This window comes from Terrapene carolina, unplaced genomic scaffold (genome assembly GCF_002925995.2).
Source record: "Terrapene carolina triunguis isolate 2854851 unplaced genomic scaffold, T_m_triunguis-2.0 Scaffold66, whole genome shotgun sequence".
Lineage (NCBI taxonomy): Eukaryota > Metazoa > Chordata > Testudines > Emydidae > Terrapene > Terrapene triunguis.
The window spans coordinates 77,934,768-77,953,324 of record NW_020664417.1 but is presented as its reverse complement, the minus strand read 5'-3'; the positions used below and the strand labels follow the sequence as shown (position 1 = coordinate 77,953,324).

General features: G+C 41.2%; 1 protein-coding gene across 1 annotated transcript in view; it reads right to left on the bottom strand.

Annotated features, from left to right (window-relative positions):
* Window positions 1-1,041: 1,041 nt before the first annotated feature.
* The window catches only part of WDR1 (WD repeat domain 1), a 27,233-nt gene continuing 9,717 nt past the window's right edge, over window positions 1,042-18,557 (bottom strand). The window contains exons 4-15 of the mRNA XM_026648044.2: window positions 17,253-17,400; window positions 13,866-14,046; window positions 11,796-11,873; window positions 10,847-10,927; window positions 10,489-10,722; window positions 9,526-9,613; window positions 8,114-8,270; window positions 7,140-7,227; window positions 4,608-4,718; window positions 3,972-4,145; window positions 2,603-2,747; window positions 1,042-1,979 (exon numbers count right to left, since the gene is read on the bottom strand). Coding sequence (XP_026503829.1) covers window positions 1,870-1,979; window positions 2,603-2,747; window positions 3,972-4,145; window positions 4,608-4,718; window positions 7,140-7,227; window positions 8,114-8,270; window positions 9,526-9,613; window positions 10,489-10,722; window positions 10,847-10,927; window positions 11,796-11,873; window positions 13,866-14,046; window positions 17,253-17,400 — 1,595 coding nt within the window. The 3' untranslated portion in view covers window positions 1,042-1,869. The remainder of the gene's footprint in view (window positions 1,980-2,602; window positions 2,748-3,971; window positions 4,146-4,607; window positions 4,719-7,139; window positions 7,228-8,113; window positions 8,271-9,525; window positions 9,614-10,488; window positions 10,723-10,846; window positions 10,928-11,795; window positions 11,874-13,865; window positions 14,047-17,252; window positions 17,401-18,557) is intronic.

Here is an 18,557-nt window from a genome sequence, read left to right as displayed (position 1 = left end):
GAATAACTCAAGTTGATCAGTCATTACACTGAAAACAACATTTCATTAATATCACATTTGCTTGTTCAGAGAAGGCAGACTTGACTACCACAGAAAACATAGGGCAGATTCAATGCTATAGCAATCCCTCCAGGTCATGTTTGAAGAACAGTGGTCACTGCACTATAAGTGTAGCTAGACAACTACAGTATATAGTCAAGATTGTTAGCTTGGCACTTGCTCATCACTCTTCACTTCAATTAGGTGAACACACACACACACACCCAACCACCCCTACCTGCAATTTCCTGTCTTAAAAGTTCAGTGTACAAAAATACTGAAAGATGGGGAAAGGTGCAAAAGGCCCAGTAAAGAATAGCGGATACAAAATAAATATTCCAGGGAAAGCTACGTCAGTTGAACTCTACAAGTTGGCTTTATATCAGAAGACAAAAGGTTGTTTTTTTAATTGTAACTTCCAGACACTCAACAGCTTTCTGTTAGAAAGCACCACACTAAAAACCAATTTGACAGTGAAAAGTTTCCATGAAGGTGAGCAGAGGCAAGAGAGTGGGTTTCAGGAGCAGAAAGGCTTTCTGTGCTGCCTAGCAAGAGCCATTAGTAACAGTGTGAAAACCAGGTAAGCTGGAAGATTTCCACAAGCAAGGGAGCATCAACTTTTTTTTTGGGGGGGGGGGGGGGGGGGGGGGGGAGGGGTTTTTAAATTAACATGTGAACAAGAGGGGGGGGGGGGGAGGAAATCCAGCTATTTAAACAGTTCAAAGCTGTGGGTAGTGGCAGTTTCCTTTTTGGCCATTAGGACTGGTCATGTATCTACCACTTCACACCAACACTCCACAGATAACCAAGTCTTCCTCTGCTCTGCCAACCCTCAGAACACTCCAGAACTTCAAGTTGCATCTTAAGGCAAACTTGACAGTTAACTGTGATATCTAATCTGAACAGTTTGTTAATAGCTCCGCTGTAACAGGTTGTGTTTCTGGAAAGCGCAGAAGTGGCAAACATGTAAACGGGTTTGCAAAAATCACCTCAAGTCATAACAATGATTCACTTAGTTTAATTCCTGTACTGACACAGGTGTTATAATTACTGCAAATTTGTTTACATCAACTTAATTCTTCTCTTTAGGAAACAAATTTATCTTTAAACAGAAGCCGAGGTTCTCCCCGATATTGAAATGACCAGACAGACATTCTCAGTTGTTCATAAGGTAACAATGATGTTTCTGGAGTGAGAAAATGCCATGATAGTTATTTGTAAACATTAAACCGACAACAGTAAGTACATTAAAAACCCACATTTCCATCCTAAAATAACCACAAAACTTTGACATGAAATACATAAAGAGTTTATTATGTGTGTACCCCATTTCATTATGTGGAGGAGGAAATCTGAGGCAACAGTTTGGTGCAGTACAGACAAGCAACGTAATATACAGTAGCTGCACACAGCTTGATTTGTTTTGAATCACAACTAAATATTCTTACTATGACCATTAGTACAGAAATGTTCTGCAATTAGAAAAAATGAGAAGTATTTCTCTCATGCTGTACAATCTCACACGGACTCTGTTAGAAAATAACTGATCATGTTTGAATTTTTCATGCCAACTTGTTCGGCTGTTGCCTCTGGAATGTTCAGCACAAAGGTTAAGTTCCAGACATAATTTAAGTGCTTTTCATGTGCAAACTGTTACTGGCTAAAGCTTTCAAAGTACATTTAATTACAGATATGAACACCCTGTAAAGATATGAGGATATGATAGAAGACCCAGAGGCCATTAGAATTTTTTTTTTTCTTTTAAAGAGAAATGCTATGTTCCACTGCAGTAGTTCTAGTCCCTGATGAGGTCCTTCCAAGTAGGACTGTTCACTTGTAGGAGATAGACCATTCTTTGACAGAAGCATCATGGGATGTTGTTACCAGGGTATGTTCATCCAGCCATACCAAGCTGCTTACATGATGTAGTCTATGAGCATCTGTGCAGATGGAAGGAGATAATATTGCATTAAAAAAATACACACACAAACACCCCACACTCAGTTTAAGAATTGATAGGTTATTACAGTCATCTTAGGACAATATTTTTAATTTTGAAAAATTTTTCAATTAGATCATAAGAATGGCCATACCAGGTCAGACCAGAGGTCCATCTAACCCAGTATCCGGTCTTCCGACAGTGGCCAATGTCAGGTGCCCCAGAGGGAATGAACAGAACAGGTAATCATCAAATGATCTATCCTGTCATCCATTCCCAGCTTCTGGCAAACAGAGGCTAGGGACACCATCCCTGTCCATCCTGACTAATAGCAATTGATGGACCTATCCTCCATGAACTTATCTAGCTCGTTTTTTAATGTAGTGCACAAAGTACTTGTAAAATGCAGTTGCCTGCAAAGTGTACTTAGTGAATGGCAGTCTTGAACCACAACAGTTAGAAGGTTAAAAATTACATTACAGGAGGTAGGCTAGAGGAAGAGATATCTAGACGAAGAGATAACTGCTAGTGTAGTTCTGACAGAGAAAGCACTGTCCATATTTTGAGAGAGACTAGCAATTCTCAAAACTAAACCTCTTTCTATCAAAGAAGTGCACAACATACCTGGTATCTTGACTCTGGTCTCCGGGTCACTTAAGGTCCAAACATAAACCATCATGTCCATGCCCCCAGAAGCAAAATGCTCATTGTCTGGAGACCAGGCAAGGCAAACAATTTTTGCATGGTGTCCATAGAAGATGTTATGTTCCTATTTGGGAGTTATTGGGAAAATGGTGTTATTTTAAAGACTTCAAGTAGCTGTTCTGCTACTTGTGATATTGTCCCTCATTAACAGGCAACAAATTTTAACATGTTGCTAGAACAATTAAAATATATCTGTATACCCCAGGTACACAGTAAAATTCTAAGCTAAGTGCCCTTTATATTGGAATATTATGGTTATTGCACAGGTTGGTCGTGGGAGCCATTTAAAATGTCCATTTTATGCTATTTCTATTAACATCTGAAAGGAGCCAACAGAACTCAAACCAAAATGGATCAAAAATGGTCGGACTGGATGTTCAAGTTTTAAGCAAACACCAACTGGAGATCCTAGGACTCAAATGTCCTGCTCAGCTATAGCACAGAAGGGGTTATATGAAGCCTTTGAAAGTACACCTCTACCCTGATATAACGCGACCTGATATAACACGAATTTGGATATAATGCGGTAAAGCAGCACTCTGGAGGGGAGCGGGGCTACACACTCCAGCGGATCAAACCAAGTTCGATATAACGCGGTTTCACCTATAACGCAGTAAGATTTTTTGGCTCCCAAGGACAGCGTTATATCGAGGTAGAGGTGTAGCTGTACAGTATGTGTTTTGAGAAACAACAACGCATACTTGATGGTGACCACATCCCTCTTCTGTCCTTCAAACCCCCTCCCAAGTTCCCCACAGACCAGGGCACCCCAAATCAAAGTGGCACCAGCCTCTGCCATAACAGATGCAAAACCTCTACAACTTTCTAGATCTACAGGTCCTCCACATGCGGTGTGCCTCATCCAGTACACTAAGTGCCCAAACAACAACTGTGTGGGTGAAAAGAGACGCTACGCTCTCAAATGTACTCAGACAGAAAAAATGATAAAAAAAGCAAACATAACACCACGGGCAAGCATTTCTCACAAAAATGATCACTCCATATCTGACTTCATAGCCCTTGTCTTCAAAGGGAACCTGCAAAAAAGTGAGCCTGGGAACTTAAGACTGACCCTTGGTGTCCAGTAGAGTTTAATACAGACAGTGGATCTATGGCTCATTACAGTTATCTGTAAGCCACTAACCCGCCTTTGTCCTGCAACTATAGAGGTGTTAATTACCCATGGTCAACTTAAGCGGTCTCTTGAATGTGGGTTAAATACACATGCAGTTTTAGGACTAGTAAATACTTTTGTTGGAAATCACAGGTCAGATACAGCAATTCTTACCGCATAGCCATCAGCAACACTAAAGACAGTGACAACTTTGTTTGCATCACAAACTGCAAGAAAGGCACCATCATGAGAATATGCTAGGTCAGTCACAGGACCTTTAGCTTGCAAGGTCTTCTCATCGATTTTCAGAGAGGTTCCTTGGATTGAATATAGATGGACATTCCCATCCTGCAAGTTAACAATGAAAGTCAAAGCTTTACAACAAATCAGGAAGGCTATTAAGTTAAAGGATCATATGCAATTATAGATATTTCTCCCTTTGAAAAAATACATAATCAGTATTTTTAGGGTATATTGGCCATATGTCAAATTAAAAACATGCTACTGCTTTAAGATGTGGGGAGAGTTTTGATAAAAGCTTACTTAAAAGCTTAACTATCTAGGGAGAAGATGTTGAGGAATGTATACTAACCACAAAAGTGGGAGAATCTAATGGAAAGAGGCCAGAAGATAGCAGCTTAACAAAAAAACCCAACAGCACAACTTTAAATTAAAAGCAAAACCATTAGTACACTGCCAACTTTGATATCTTGGTGCAGCAACAGCTGAGTGATGTTTAATGAACAAGCAAAACCAAAAAGCTCGCAACCATGGAATACTGTTCCAGTGCTCACTAGAGTGTATCATTACCTGTCCTCCCACTGCAGCGGTAGCACCTCCTGGGTGAATGGCCACCACTTCTGGTTCATAGCCAGGGTCATCAATTGCAAAACACTTCTTCTTATTCTTCATCAAGATGATCTATAAATGCAGAGCAATGTACCATAGAGACCATTGGTTCAAAATGCTTGACAGGCTATAGTGTCTCGCCATACACACACTATGCTTGTCAGCCACAACAGTAGCTACTACTTCATTGGTTCAAAGGGAGTATTGAGATTCGTTCTAATCTATATAGATTAGAAGTATGAGACACCTATGCCTGGCGACTAAGCTTTTTCTCCTATGAGCATTTGAAAGTGATGCAGGTGCAGACCGCCTTGAATCTACAAACTGCAAGCAGTCAGGACACGCTCTTGCATACTGTTAGCTGAAGTTCATTTAGGGTACATCCAGACTACCTGCCATATCGGCGGGTAGCGATCGATTTATCGGGGATTGATATATTGCGTCTTAACGAGACGTGATATATCGATCCCTGAACGCACTCCCTGTCGACTCCGGAACTCCACCGGAGCGAGTGGCGGTAGCGGAGTCAACAGGGGAGCCGTGGCCGTCGATCCCGCGCCGTGAGGACCCGAGGTAAATCGATCTAAGATACGCAACTTCAGCTACGTGAATAGCGTAGCTGAAGTCGAAGTATCTTAGATCGATCCCACCCCCACAGTGTAGACCAGCCCAGAGTCAGAATAAAAGAGGTGCATGAAGGAATCTAGCATTTCAAGCAACGTCTACTATCTTTCACAGTACCGTCTTCTGTTGGGAGGATTGAGTTACGAAGTACACATGCTGTTGATCTCAACTGCATCATCCAAACTATTTGTTTTTAGTTATGACTGCCTCTAATGGGAAACTGTAGCTGGATAGGAAAATGACCCTTTGCACATGAGATTATGAAAGTTCAACCCACATCCTTTTTAGTCAAAAGCATTACAAAGGAATGCAAGTATGGGTGGCAGGTGAACCCTGGGCTCGGGGAAGCTAGCAGCTGGCTCACCCTTTCTGCCTGAGGCCCTACCCTGACTGCTAGAGCCCAGAGGATTCCCTTCCCCCAAAGTGCTGGGCCCCCCGGAGCGGAGGCTGCCCCCCCCCCATTAGTTCCAGCCGCAGGGGAAGAGCCCCCCGCAGCACCGGGAAGCAGGAAGGGATCTGGGGGCTGAACGTGGGTGGGGCCACACAAGGCTGTTTGGAGAGGCTCAGTCTTCCCCGGCCTTCGATACCCATCATCCATAAACGTAAGTGTGGTTTTAAACAGAGACATCTCCTAAGAAACAAGGATCTTTGGTTCTGCTTCATTTGAATCATGCTGAGAGCTTGAGTAATCCTCAAGTTATCGTAGAGTGTGCTCCAACAATAGCCAAAAGATCCATATCTATGGTGCCAGGAGGTGATAAGCAAGCTGTACACCAAAGATGGATATAACAGCGTAAGTGGACTAGCCTGCCAAAGTAATGAATGTTCAAGCAAGAGAACAAGGAGAACTGGTCCCTGTTTCTATATTTTTACTACTGACCAAGGTCCTAAGACTGTTATCCTGACCATATCCAATATAGTTATCAGCGACTAATGATTTTGTGTTTCTTATATTAGCTATAATCTTCCTTCCATTTTTTAAAAAAGATGTTAAATATCTATCTATTGGGATTTTGGTTTTAAAGAGATGTCCTTATGTAAAGGACATCTGTACAGTCACTGTATGAGCTAGAAGGTTAGATATGTATTTGCTCCTGCTCATTAACAGAAAAAGCTACCTTCCATATTTAAAGTGTTCACACCCACCCACCAAAAGGAGGAAAACAAATTAAAGAAACCAACACTGCTGTAATCAGCACTGGATTCAAATTTCAGGTAGATTTTCATGTTGACTCAGCCTCTTTTGGCATCATTAGAGGAGTATGGCTACATACCATTCAGGCACTGATTTAACAACATTAGTTTTTCTACCAATTTTAAAGTTTGGTGCAACCCCGTAGCATGGATGCAGGTATACCCTGATACTGGTGTAATGCATCCACTATAGAGGTCTGCACCAATTTAAAATAGACAACAAGCTGATTTAATTTAAAAAATGCCAACACTATTTAGACAAGTCTTACACCAGCAGATTCTTTGATTTAGTTATGTTTGTACAGAATTTAAAAATAGTAAGGTGCTATATAAGTGCAGTTACCATGGGCTAACATTAACAGCTGATCCACATTGACAGCTGCCTCTACCAACATAGACTCCTCCACTGAAATAAGTTTTAGAAATTTGTTAGTGTATCAATGACACACTCAGAGCATTAAATACTGTATAGGTTACACGGGGCATGTCTACACGGCAACCAGACACCCGCAGCTGGCCCATACCAGCTGACTTGGGCTCACAGGGCTCGGAAGTCCACACAGCAGTGAAACAGCTCTGCAGCCCGAGCCCCACAAGCCCAAGTTGGCTGGCCCAGGCCAGCTGTGGGTGTCTAGTTGCTGTATAGACATATCCAGATATTATCCTGATACTTACTTGTCCAATGCATATAACTACCGTATATCCACCAGGACCAACAGCTAAACATTTTGGTTGAACATCCAGTTTTACAACATCCTGGCCACTGAAAAGAAAAATACAAATTGCTTTTCCGTGTCTTTATTTTATTCACGTACAAGTCTCAATTCAATAGTCAGCCATTGAGAGATCCTTGAAAAGTAATCATGAAATAAGTCTTCAGGTCTGCAATATGTAGATATTCAACAGCTAGCTAAGCGAACTATCACTTCAAGGTATCTAAATTCACAATCACGATGTACAGCTGGATTCCAGTCTTAGAAGTTAGGGCTTCTCTACATGGGGACACCTGGGAAAATTAACCTGATTTAAAATTTTAAAGTGGATTACTTTACCCACATTAAATTCTCATGTGGATACTCTGATTTAGGATTAAAGTGACCTTAATTACTCTTCAGAGAAACAGACTGGGTAATCCTAAAAGGACTCCTCTCCTGAGGCGGCAGGATTGGCATAACCACAGGGGAAAAAAAAATGTTTTCTAAAAAGAATCTTAGATCTTGTTTTCTTCTTATACAGTATATTATATAAAGCCACATAAGAACTGAAGCATGCTCTCTCTCAGATATATCTATATAGTGAAGACAAAACCATACACAAGTCATGCAATACAAGACACAGATACATCTGGCTGCCTAAGAAATAAAATTAGAAAATACTGTCTAAGAAATTAATCTCATGTATGTGGAAGAAAAAAAAATTAACCACTTTTCTATTGTTTCATAGATAAAGCAAGTTGGGTATTGCAAGCATTTCTAGGATTTTCATGGTAACTTGAAAAATTTGCACAAGTTGTATGATGAAGCTATTCAGCATCCCACACTATTCCAGTGAAATTCTCTTGATATAAAAACCAAAACAAAAAAGAGAAACACACCAAACCATCCACCCCATACATACATAACACAATCAAATATGATTGCTTCACTAACCTGTAGTCTCTCTTGGTTAGGCTAGTATAACGCACAGTGTCATCCATACTGCAACTGACCAGCTGATCCAATTCATCCACGGCCATTCTAGAAACCTGGTTTGTATGCCCTTTTCCAGAAAAGTCATCATTCTCCCCAGTTTCGGAATCCCAATAATGTGAGAAGTAGAATTAAGGAAATTTTTCTTAGGAGTTTGTGTGTGGTGGGGTTGCAGAAAAAACTAGGACTTCCGACTCCCAATTCCAGATAATGAAAACAAACACTGACTCAAGTATTCCATAAAGGAACTAAATAAAATATTTGAATAACCAGTTTAGAACAGTAAAAAAGTATTGGCAAACAACAAATCATTTAGTGTTAGGTCTCAATGCCTAAGGAACACTTTCCAAGAGGGATATGGATATAAACACTGTATCTTTACTTTTCCTAACAAGGGACTAGTCAATCTGACATGTTATCATGAGAGCTTCTTCCTCAGCAAACCTTCAAGTTTGTGTCATATATTTGCCAAAAAGATAATGCAGTTAAAGAGTGCATTATGTTCACAATGAGCATAAGTATTATACATCACATCTTGTTTAAGGTAATGTATAAAGAAATTGTATAAACTCACATTTGCCTGTTACAGAAAAAGCTAGTAGTGTTCAGCTAAAAAAACAAAACAAAACAAAACTCAACACAAACAAACCAACCCACCTCACAGGCTGGCCCTCTGACAACACCCTGGGGGGAGATCTAGATTGCATTCCATGTTTATTGCTCCACAGGCCAGTGGGAACTGGAATTAATTATATAATTAATAGATGTGCAAATTCTCTGGGAGTTGGGGGCCTGATTATGCTTGAGACACTGGCTAGACAAGGAACAGTAATGAGTGGGTGACAGTTTTACCATGAGGATAGCAATGAAATTAAGGCAACGATAAGGTGGTGAGAAACTTGCAGCTCTAAGAGCAATGCGGAAAGCTATGCTTATTAGTATATAAACCCAGAGGCAGAGCAACAAGGAGTTCATAATCCTTTCAGTTTAGGAATGACTTGATTACCTGTTCTGTTCATTCCCTCTGAAGCACCTGGCATTGGCCATTATTGAAGACCAGATACTGAGCTGGATGGACCTTTGGGCTGACTCAGTATGGCTGTTCTTATGAATGTTAATAGGGATTCCGGTAAGATTATTGTGGTATCAGGAAAGCAAGTCATTACAGAGAATGGTAAAGATTACAGATAAGTGCCATGTTAGTTACAAGTTAGCAGGAATTTGGTTCAGCAATACAATTTTATTCAGGAATGTCAGAGGAAGTTATCTTGTCTTCAGTAAAGTGATTTTAAAAGTTCCTAGAAAGTAGAATATCCATCTTAAGGAGGAGAAGTGGTACTAGAATAATGCCATTTGATCACCAGAAAGGATATTAATGTGTCCATCATGACTTCCGGAGTAAATATAGGATTTTCCACCATTTTTATGCACTGTCAGACACTGAATTGATTTACTATGACCCTGTGAAAGAATATAATTAATGGGCAATTCATTTCTCAGTTATTCAAACTAAAACAAAAGCAATCTGTTCACAAAGTGCTACTGGTAAGATTTAGAAAGTAACATCACATTTTGGTTTTGGTCTTTGTTCAATCCCAAAATTCAAATGACTAGTTGTCTAGGTCTGTTTCAAGGAATCAATACATAAAAAAAAAAAGTATTACAGCACTGATATTTCCATACAAATTCTAAAGAATTAAATGTTCTGCAATATGAATAGTCACACACTTTTTTCCGGATGGAGATCACTTTAGGACCCTTTCCATGCGTAAGTAAGTGTTATGTTCCAAACAAGTTCAGTGTTTACAAGATGGTTAAATATGGTCACCTACATGTATTGGTTGCCAGAATTACAGTAATAATAAAAATTAAAAAAAAAATAAAAATCTAGGACACAGGTTTCTAGTTCATGTAAAAATGTAAGCTCCTACGGGATTGCTTTGTCACCCCGCCACATAATTCCTATTAGAGCTTGACTGCATAGTGAACCATATCTCTATGTTTACAATAAGATGCCCATGGGTGGTATTCTAACTCAGATTATTTTAGTGTAATCTTAAGCATGTTTAAAAACTAGTGTGGAAGTAAGCTATTTTATTAGCATAATTAAGATTGTTACTCATCTACACATTTGCACAAAGTATAACTACTATATTTGACTGCTATGACTCAGGTGTTAGTCAGGGATATGCTCAGCAATATCCAGGCTTGATGGTTCAAAGAGATTCTTTACAGCCACATTTTAATGGAACAGTTACTATTCCCAAACAGATTATTGCTAAAACCAAACTATGTGTAGTAGAAGGTCTGCTGCAGCGTGATCAAGGTCAACATACCTTTATGACACGTAGAGGCTTATTTGGGTTATTCTTATCCAAATAGTTAATGTAACCAGAGAGGGAGAGGCTCAGTAAATGGTCCTTCTGCCACAAGCAACCCAACTGCTGATCCAGAACATTTGATCCCATGTTAAACGTACTGACAACAGAGTTAGCGCCAACATCCCAGATTTTAGCAGTTTTGTCTCCAGAAGCAGAAAGCAAGTGAGCGCTATCAGGGCTCCAGCTAATCTGTAAAAACAAGTACCTGCCTTAGTATATGGACAGCACTTTCCATTGACAACAGTATAAGAACTTGCAATAGTAAGTTAGATATTTATTGTGCTGCAGTTATGAAACACACAAAAATACTTACAGCATAAATGCCTCCATCATGAGCCTTATTTCCACCCAGAGCACAAACTCTCTCTCCAGTCTTCCCATCATAGACAAAAATCTTTAAAAAACCAATCACATAAGCATATTATACAAAGTGACAGACAATTAGAGGAAGGCTTGCACATTTACAATCTCCAAAATGTATTATACAGCTAACTCTTTGCTGCAGGCATAAAAGTAACTTTGTAAAGGTCAAGTTAAGGCTTCAAGACAAATGCATACTTGTATATTAAATATTTAAGGTACCAGAGGATATTAAGGCATTCTAAATAAAAGCAGCAAGCTGTTCCATGCAGGAATTCTGACATCTGAAATACTGGAAAGGATTATGCTTATGGCTCCTACTGTGATAGCCGCCGCTCCCACCTAGTCATTGGAATCTGCCTGTATGCAGGGAGCTAGCCATGGCAACAGTGCTGTTGTCATTCTTGACCTTCGTAGCTGATAAGAGCCTATCTCTATACATTTTTATGTAGCCATTTATACTGCACCCACCTTCTCAGCCAGTGCAAGGAGTCTAGCAGTGGAAGCACCAGCACAGCTACGTGGTGGTACAGGATCAAGCCCTTTCATAGGGAATTTGAGAATTCTTGGATATTTTCCTTTGAGTCTGAGGAAAGCCTTGCTGCAAAAAGCTGTAGGCAGGGGTATCATCCCCCCCAGCAAATAAGTAGCCTGCGTTGGGGAGGCACATCAGGAAGAGAGATAAACAGGTGCAGCACCAGGTTTTTGTAAAACAGCTGCTGTTGCAGCCGTATCATGGGAGGAGGATGACAGTTCTTAAGTCTGTTTTCTCACAGTAAAGAGAATCAGTGTGTAGGCTGTGGAACTGCTCCCCAAAACCCCATCCCCCTCAAAGAGAGTGTGTAACTCACAATTATTCCCCTCCCCCACAAGTGGATATCGAGGTGGCAGCTCATTTTTACCTGGCCATCTGCACTAGATGTAGCGAATCTGTTCCCATCAGGAGAGAACCTCACACAGTTAACAAAACGGCTGTGGTCCTGCAGGAGACAACAATTAACACCCAGCCAAAAACAGAAAAGCTTTAGACATCTTAGATAAGTTACTTGATCCCCATGAGACCCATTCATTTACAGTGAAATTCTCAAGCAAGAGACTCTCCGCCCTACTCAAGCCCCAGACTGGCTGTGAGGGAGGCCTACAGAGGAAACGTCTGCACTGTCCAGCATAGGTAAGAATGGAGGGTGACAGAGGTGGGTCAAGAGCAGCCACAGGATCCATGGTTCTGCAGTTCAAATAGCTTTAATGCAGGATACAAATCAGATTAGGAGTAATCACCATGGCTTTGGTTAGGAGGGAAGAGGGCTGAACTACAGCCCCATCCCATTCAGATTGCAATTTTGTCTCCACCCACCCCCCCATCTGGTCACTTCATACACCTAAAGCCTTAGGAATCAGGCTTATGCAGGCGGGTTGAATTCCAACCATAATAATCAGAAAACGCATCCATTTCATGCCCAATGCTTATAACAACTTTACTCCTGGATTTGGATTTTGCTAAAGAAGCGGTTACTGAAAGCTGAACGGTCTGAGGGCTGAGTTGCCCATACACCAGTCTAGCCACTATTAGTAATTATTTAAACCTTCAGGAGTTTGTTCTCCAAGAGGACTGTCTACACTACAAAAAGAAAACCCAACAACCCTGGCAGAGAGTCTCAGAGTCTGGGTCAGCAGGGTAAATGTTTCCACTCAGGCTCTGAGACTCTCCCCCAGCTTGCCAGGCTGAGTCCAGGCTCCAGCCAGAGTGGGAATATCTACACTGCTGTTTTCAGCTCTGTAGCACAAGCCAGGGTTAGCCGACCTGGGTTCCCAGACTCTGATAGATTTTCCTCCCCCCACGCAGTGTAGACATACTGTAAGAGAGCCAAAAAATAAAAAGTAGCTTCTGACGTTCAAATGTATATTCAGTAGTGATACCACTTTACTGACTGTGGCACTCAAAACTGTTCTTTTGCTAAGTCTGGAATGGAAAAAGGGACTAAAAAGCACTTAACTAAGGGTTTAAAGTCACCTTAAGGCACATGCAAACAATAGACTTCCAATTGCCTTAAAATTAATTGCCAAGTTTAACTTTTCAAGAAGCCCTACTAGTATGGTTGGGACTTCATCTGCAACAGTGCCAAGTAGCAAGGCCTACCCAGAAGAAGACAGGCCCCAAATAATAAGGCCAGGAGACTCCCTAAGGGATGACATAAGAAATGTGAATGGTTTGGATATAGTCATTCCAGTGTTCGGTTTGTTTTTTGGAAGTTCTCACATTGCACAAGTGCAACACAAACCAGAAATTAAAGCTGACTTGTTATTTTTATAGTCCAGACAGAAAGGAACAAAGGATGAAAGTTAGATTTATAATTTCAAGTTTAAATAACCAGTAGTGATTTTTCAAGATCTAGGCTGACATTTTCAAAGCTGCCTCAAGGGATTTGGATGCCTAATTCCTGTTTAGAATTGAGAATCCAAATCCCTTAAAGAGATTTGAAGATTCCAAACCCCTCCTGCACCACAGCTTTCCACCACCACCCCACCCACCAAACTGGGCACTGCTGAAAGTATTGTTAAGAAACATGGTAGAATATTTTGAGATTGCACTAAATGAAGGAAAAAACTGCTCCTCAAGAAGGGATACTGAAAAGTGTTACATTTTCTACAAACCCACAAAAGAGTAATGAAAGCCAGTACACAAGATCTGATGACACTAAACTTAAAATTATACTGTTTTGAAGAACTAGTCTAGAGTTTCCTTTCTAACCCTTTATTTTGTTTTTCTGAGCTTGAGCTAGACCTTTAATTATCTTCAACCATGGCTACTCAATGCCAAGTAGATTTTAAACTGGAAACCAAGATTTTGTTATGGCAATGAGCTGTATCACAAAATAGTAAGAACTGTGAAGACTTTTTAGTATACCTCCATACGACTTAACAGAGACATAACAGAACTTATGTGCAGAAGGAGAAAAGTATGTTAGACTCACACTTATTGTAAACTTGAATTTGAATGGCGGTCCCTCAAAGAAAGCACCACAATTGTCATCACTGCCAGTTACTATACGATAGGGCCTTGTTTGTTTTATATCCACGCTGTTGATCACCTTGTTGTGCCCAGAGATCTCTCCGACTGAAGAACCAGTATCCCATAGGAACACTGCTCCAAATCTATTTAAAGATGACAATACACATAGTCCATAAAATAAAAATTACATGAAGGCTAACTCCTTGAGCATCAGTAATCGGCATACTGAGTGCACACAGACAATAGAAATTAGGTCATCTAGTTAATCTCATGCAAGTGCAGCACTGTTCCCTAAAGGATATTCAAGTCCTTTGTCTAGGAGACAGAGTCCAAAAACTCAGAAGAGGATGACAGCTGCCACATGTACCAAGCAGAGAAGCAAATATACAAACCTTTTTAAATTAAAAATATCCCTTGGATCTCATTTTAAGGGATCAACTACTTAAAGCATACTGAGAGGAGCAAGTTGTTGTCCCAGGTGGATAGTTGCTACAAACAGATAATGGATAGTATGGAAGGCTGGAATATAAAACAGCATCAAGTCCATCATATATAGGGCCCTACCAAATTCATGGTCCATTTTGGTCAATTTCAGTCATACCATTTTAAAAATTGTAAATGTCAAGATTTTAGCTATTTAAATCTGAAATTTCATAATGTTGTAATTGACCAAAAAAAGGGGGAGGGGGGGGAAGAGAGTGTTTGGTGGGGGGGGGGGAGGAGAAGTGTTGCACACTAGGTTATTGTAGAGGTGTTTGCAGTACTGCTACCCTTACTTCTGCACTGCTGCTGCGGTGGTGCTGGGCTCCCTGCCAGCAGCAGCTGCTCTCCAGCTGCCCAGCATTGAAGGCAACACTACCGCCAGCAGCAGCACAGAAGAAAGGATGACATGGTACAATATTGCCACCCTCACTTCTTTGCTGCTGCCTGCAGAGCTGGGCCCTCAGTCAGCAGCCTTGACACTCCAGCCACCCAGCTCTGAAGGCAGCAGCACAGAAGTAGGAGTGGAAGAGTATTGTATTGCCACCCTTACTTTGATGCTGCTGCTAGCGGGGTGCTGCCTTCAGAGCTGGGCGCCCAGCCACTGCTCTCTGGCTGCCCAGCTCTGAAGGCAGTGCAGAAGGGCAGCCCCCCTAAAATAACCTTGCGACCCCCCTACAACTCCCTTGTGGGTCAGGGTCTCAGTTTGAGAAATGCTGGTCTCCCCCGTGAAATCTGTATAGTAGAGGGTAAAAAGCACACAAAAGATCAGATTTCACGGTCCGTGATGCATTTTTCATGGTGAATTTATGTGATTTAGACCAAAACAGTTGATTATTGCTTTAAAGTCCTCTAGGTATACACATGTATTCCAACTGCAAGATGTTAGTGAAGTAATTAGTAGTTCACCTATGCTGAACAACACCTTGTCTTATAGAGACACAGTTCAGTGAGGGACAAGAATTACTGAGTGACTAGAATACAAATCTTAGCATACCAAAAGTGTTGGCAGTTACTATTTCAGGAGCATTTAAAAAAAAAACAAACAAACAAACAAAAAAAACCAAACACAAAAAGCCGCAAAGAGTTAGTTAGTAACCACAACGCATTAATAAAACAAGTTTTATTAGCACACATGAAAAATCCTGTCAGCCTTGTGTTTTTAAAACAGTAAAAAAATACTGTCAATAATTTAGTTAAACAAGCTCTAGACAATCATTTCAGCAAGTTTCTAAAATGAAGCTAGATTTGCTGGAAATGCAATACGATTCATTAGGAAACCTTAATAACCTTGCTCTATTATTTTTTAAGTTTTTTTACTTCTGGACATTTTGAAAGAAACAAAAAGATACATATCAACGTACCTAAGATACCATACACATTTCTTCAGTACCAACCCTGGAGACATTAGCAAATAAACTAATGCAGGAGGTGTCTCCCCAAAGAATTAAGTTAGGAGTCAATCTACAGTATAATCTCAAAAGATATGAGCACCTGAGTTACGGACTTACCAGTCAACTGGACACCAATTAAGCAGCAGCAGAGACAAAAATGCCTTGGGGCTTTAGCCCTGGGCATCAGCCACAGGGAGTTGGAGCTGTAGCCGCGGGGGGGAGGGTCAAGAGAGGAGGAAAGAAGTTTGGGGCTTAGGGCTTTAGATGTGGGGAGGTAGTACTAGGGCTTCAGCCCCAGTGCTCCCCCCATAGCTAAACCCCTGACGTGCTCCCCACTGAAACTGGGAGTGGAGCCATGGGAAAACCCTGAGCCACAGCACCCCCTGCAGGACAGAGGTGGGAATGGAGCTGCCGGGCTGAAGCCCTGAGCCCCAGTGCTCCCTCTGGGTCTAATGCCCTGAGCTCTGGTGCTCCCATGGGGTAGAAGCCCTGACCTCTCCAACCCCATGCCTGGAACCCTGAACTCCCTACCCTGCAGTTGCAACCACCCCCCACCCCCGATGGCTGAAGTCTGTAATGTCTTGTTCAGAGTTATGGAACATTTCAGGGTTACAAACAACCTCCATTCCCAAGGTGTCCATAATGGAGGTGCTACTGTACCAGCCACTTGTACAGAACAATAATTAGTCTTAAGATGCAGTATGTGGCCTTTGCCTGGAGGCCACTCTTGCTGGATTGGTCCCCATCTTCACAGGTCTGCTAATCTTTTGTACCGGCAAATGTACACATGTACCTAATTGAAGCTATACAATGGGCACGTCTAGCCTGATAAACAAGATTGCAATTGGTGGTCAATTGTGTTCTTATTGCAATTAAACCCCCAAATGTAGTTGTGCTCATGTGGAAGATGCAAATATAAGTGTGATTCTCTCTCCAACACCACATTTTGTAGAACATTAAAATGTTTTAAGATCTCTGCAGTTCTCCCTGCTACACAAAGACACCCCCCCCAAACAAACAACAACCAACAACAACCACCACCACCACCACCACCACACAACCCACCACACCCTGTGAACAAAACAGGCAATCTTGAATTGATCGTATGCAGTGTCGTAGCCATGTCGGTCCCAGAATTAGAGAGACAAGGTGGGTGAGACAGTATCTTTTATTGACCATCTCACCTACCTTATCTCCCTAATCTTGAATTCATGTCATTTAAGAGGGAAAGAAAAAACAAAGTACTGCTCTAAAAAGGTCTATTTTAATGGTATTGTGCTTCCCCAGTGAATAAGCTACTCACAGTTCTGCAGCTGTCAAATGCTATGTAAAGAATTTTGCTACTAAAACAGTGACTCTAGAAGTCTAAAACAAGGAGTGCGACACATTTCTCTTAGAGGAGCTTAGAGTTTTCTGCATCACTGATTTTGTTTTGTTAGGACACAACAGTTTACAGTAGATTGAGAATTACTCACTTCTCCCTGCCTTCCCCCACAGCGGCAAGCCTCTTGCTGTCTTCAGTCCAGGCAATATCCTTTATTTTTCCTGCAAATGGCTGATACTCATACTTCAGTAGGTGTTCCTTCTGTGTGGTATCCCAAATTCTAAGCTTTCCAGAGACATCTGCCGTAACACAATAGTACATAACTATCACTGTTCCAGCAAGTATCAAATAGTCACATGTCTCAGCAATCTGTCACAGTAAAAATTTTCAGCCACACTGATTGCTAGTGCTAAAAACCTACCATCATACGCCATTATACAGACTAAGATTCCTAAATAAAACTGAATCCAATAAGCATTAGAAATTGGAGCTCGTTAAAAATCATATATTTGAAGTTCATCATGCAGAATTGATGATTACAGGCGTGTCCAAGATTCTCGTACACACAGCAGATCTGTGCGTACGAGAGGCAGGCATTTGTGCAAATATGACCTTTTAGATCTCCAACCACAAACATAAATACCTGGCCTACTCTCTGCATACAGAACTTAAATGCACATGTACAAAGTTTAAAAGCTGGATTGCTACCCAAAAGTCAAATAAGTGTATTCAACAATCGCTGGCGATCCCTCGAAGTGGAGGATGATAGACAATCCATGAAAGACAATTTCAAGTTATCTGAAAGTCCACTGATGGCTGAGGAGGCCTATTCTAGAGCCACAAACTCTTCCACATTGCAGACACATTTCCAAGCAGACGGGTGAGCCTGGGATGTTGGTTTGAGCCCTGGCCCACTTGGTCAATCCCGTTTTTCCATTATTCAACAACGGTGATGTCACAACAGGCAAGGGATACAAGTTTATCCTTTTTAGACCAGAGGTCTCATATTTATGCTTAATATTCTGAGCATGCATTGTCAGTTGCCTTGAATCAATTACCACTTCTTCAGAATGCTAGAGAAGCATGGAACACACTTCAATTCAGAGGAAATATTGTGGTGTTGCTAGTCACAAGTTGTGATGTTCTGTACCTCAGGGGGACACCCTACAATCCCATGTTCATCTTTATAAAATGATTGTGTGGTATCCAGTGCAAAGTTTGTCATGTCGGGTGTCTTCAGAAGGCTCATGATGCACTGAGCATGGTTGTTATAGCGATGTTCTAGTAATGTTATAGGTTATAATTTCATGTATATATAGTTGAGGCTGAAAATGTATCCTCATGGCTTAAAGCAAGCCCAGACAAAAACTCTCCAAGAACCCCTCATCAGGGCAGGTATGGGACAAACTCAGCCCAGCCTCACAGGAACAAAGGATGCTGGCCTAGGCAGCAACAA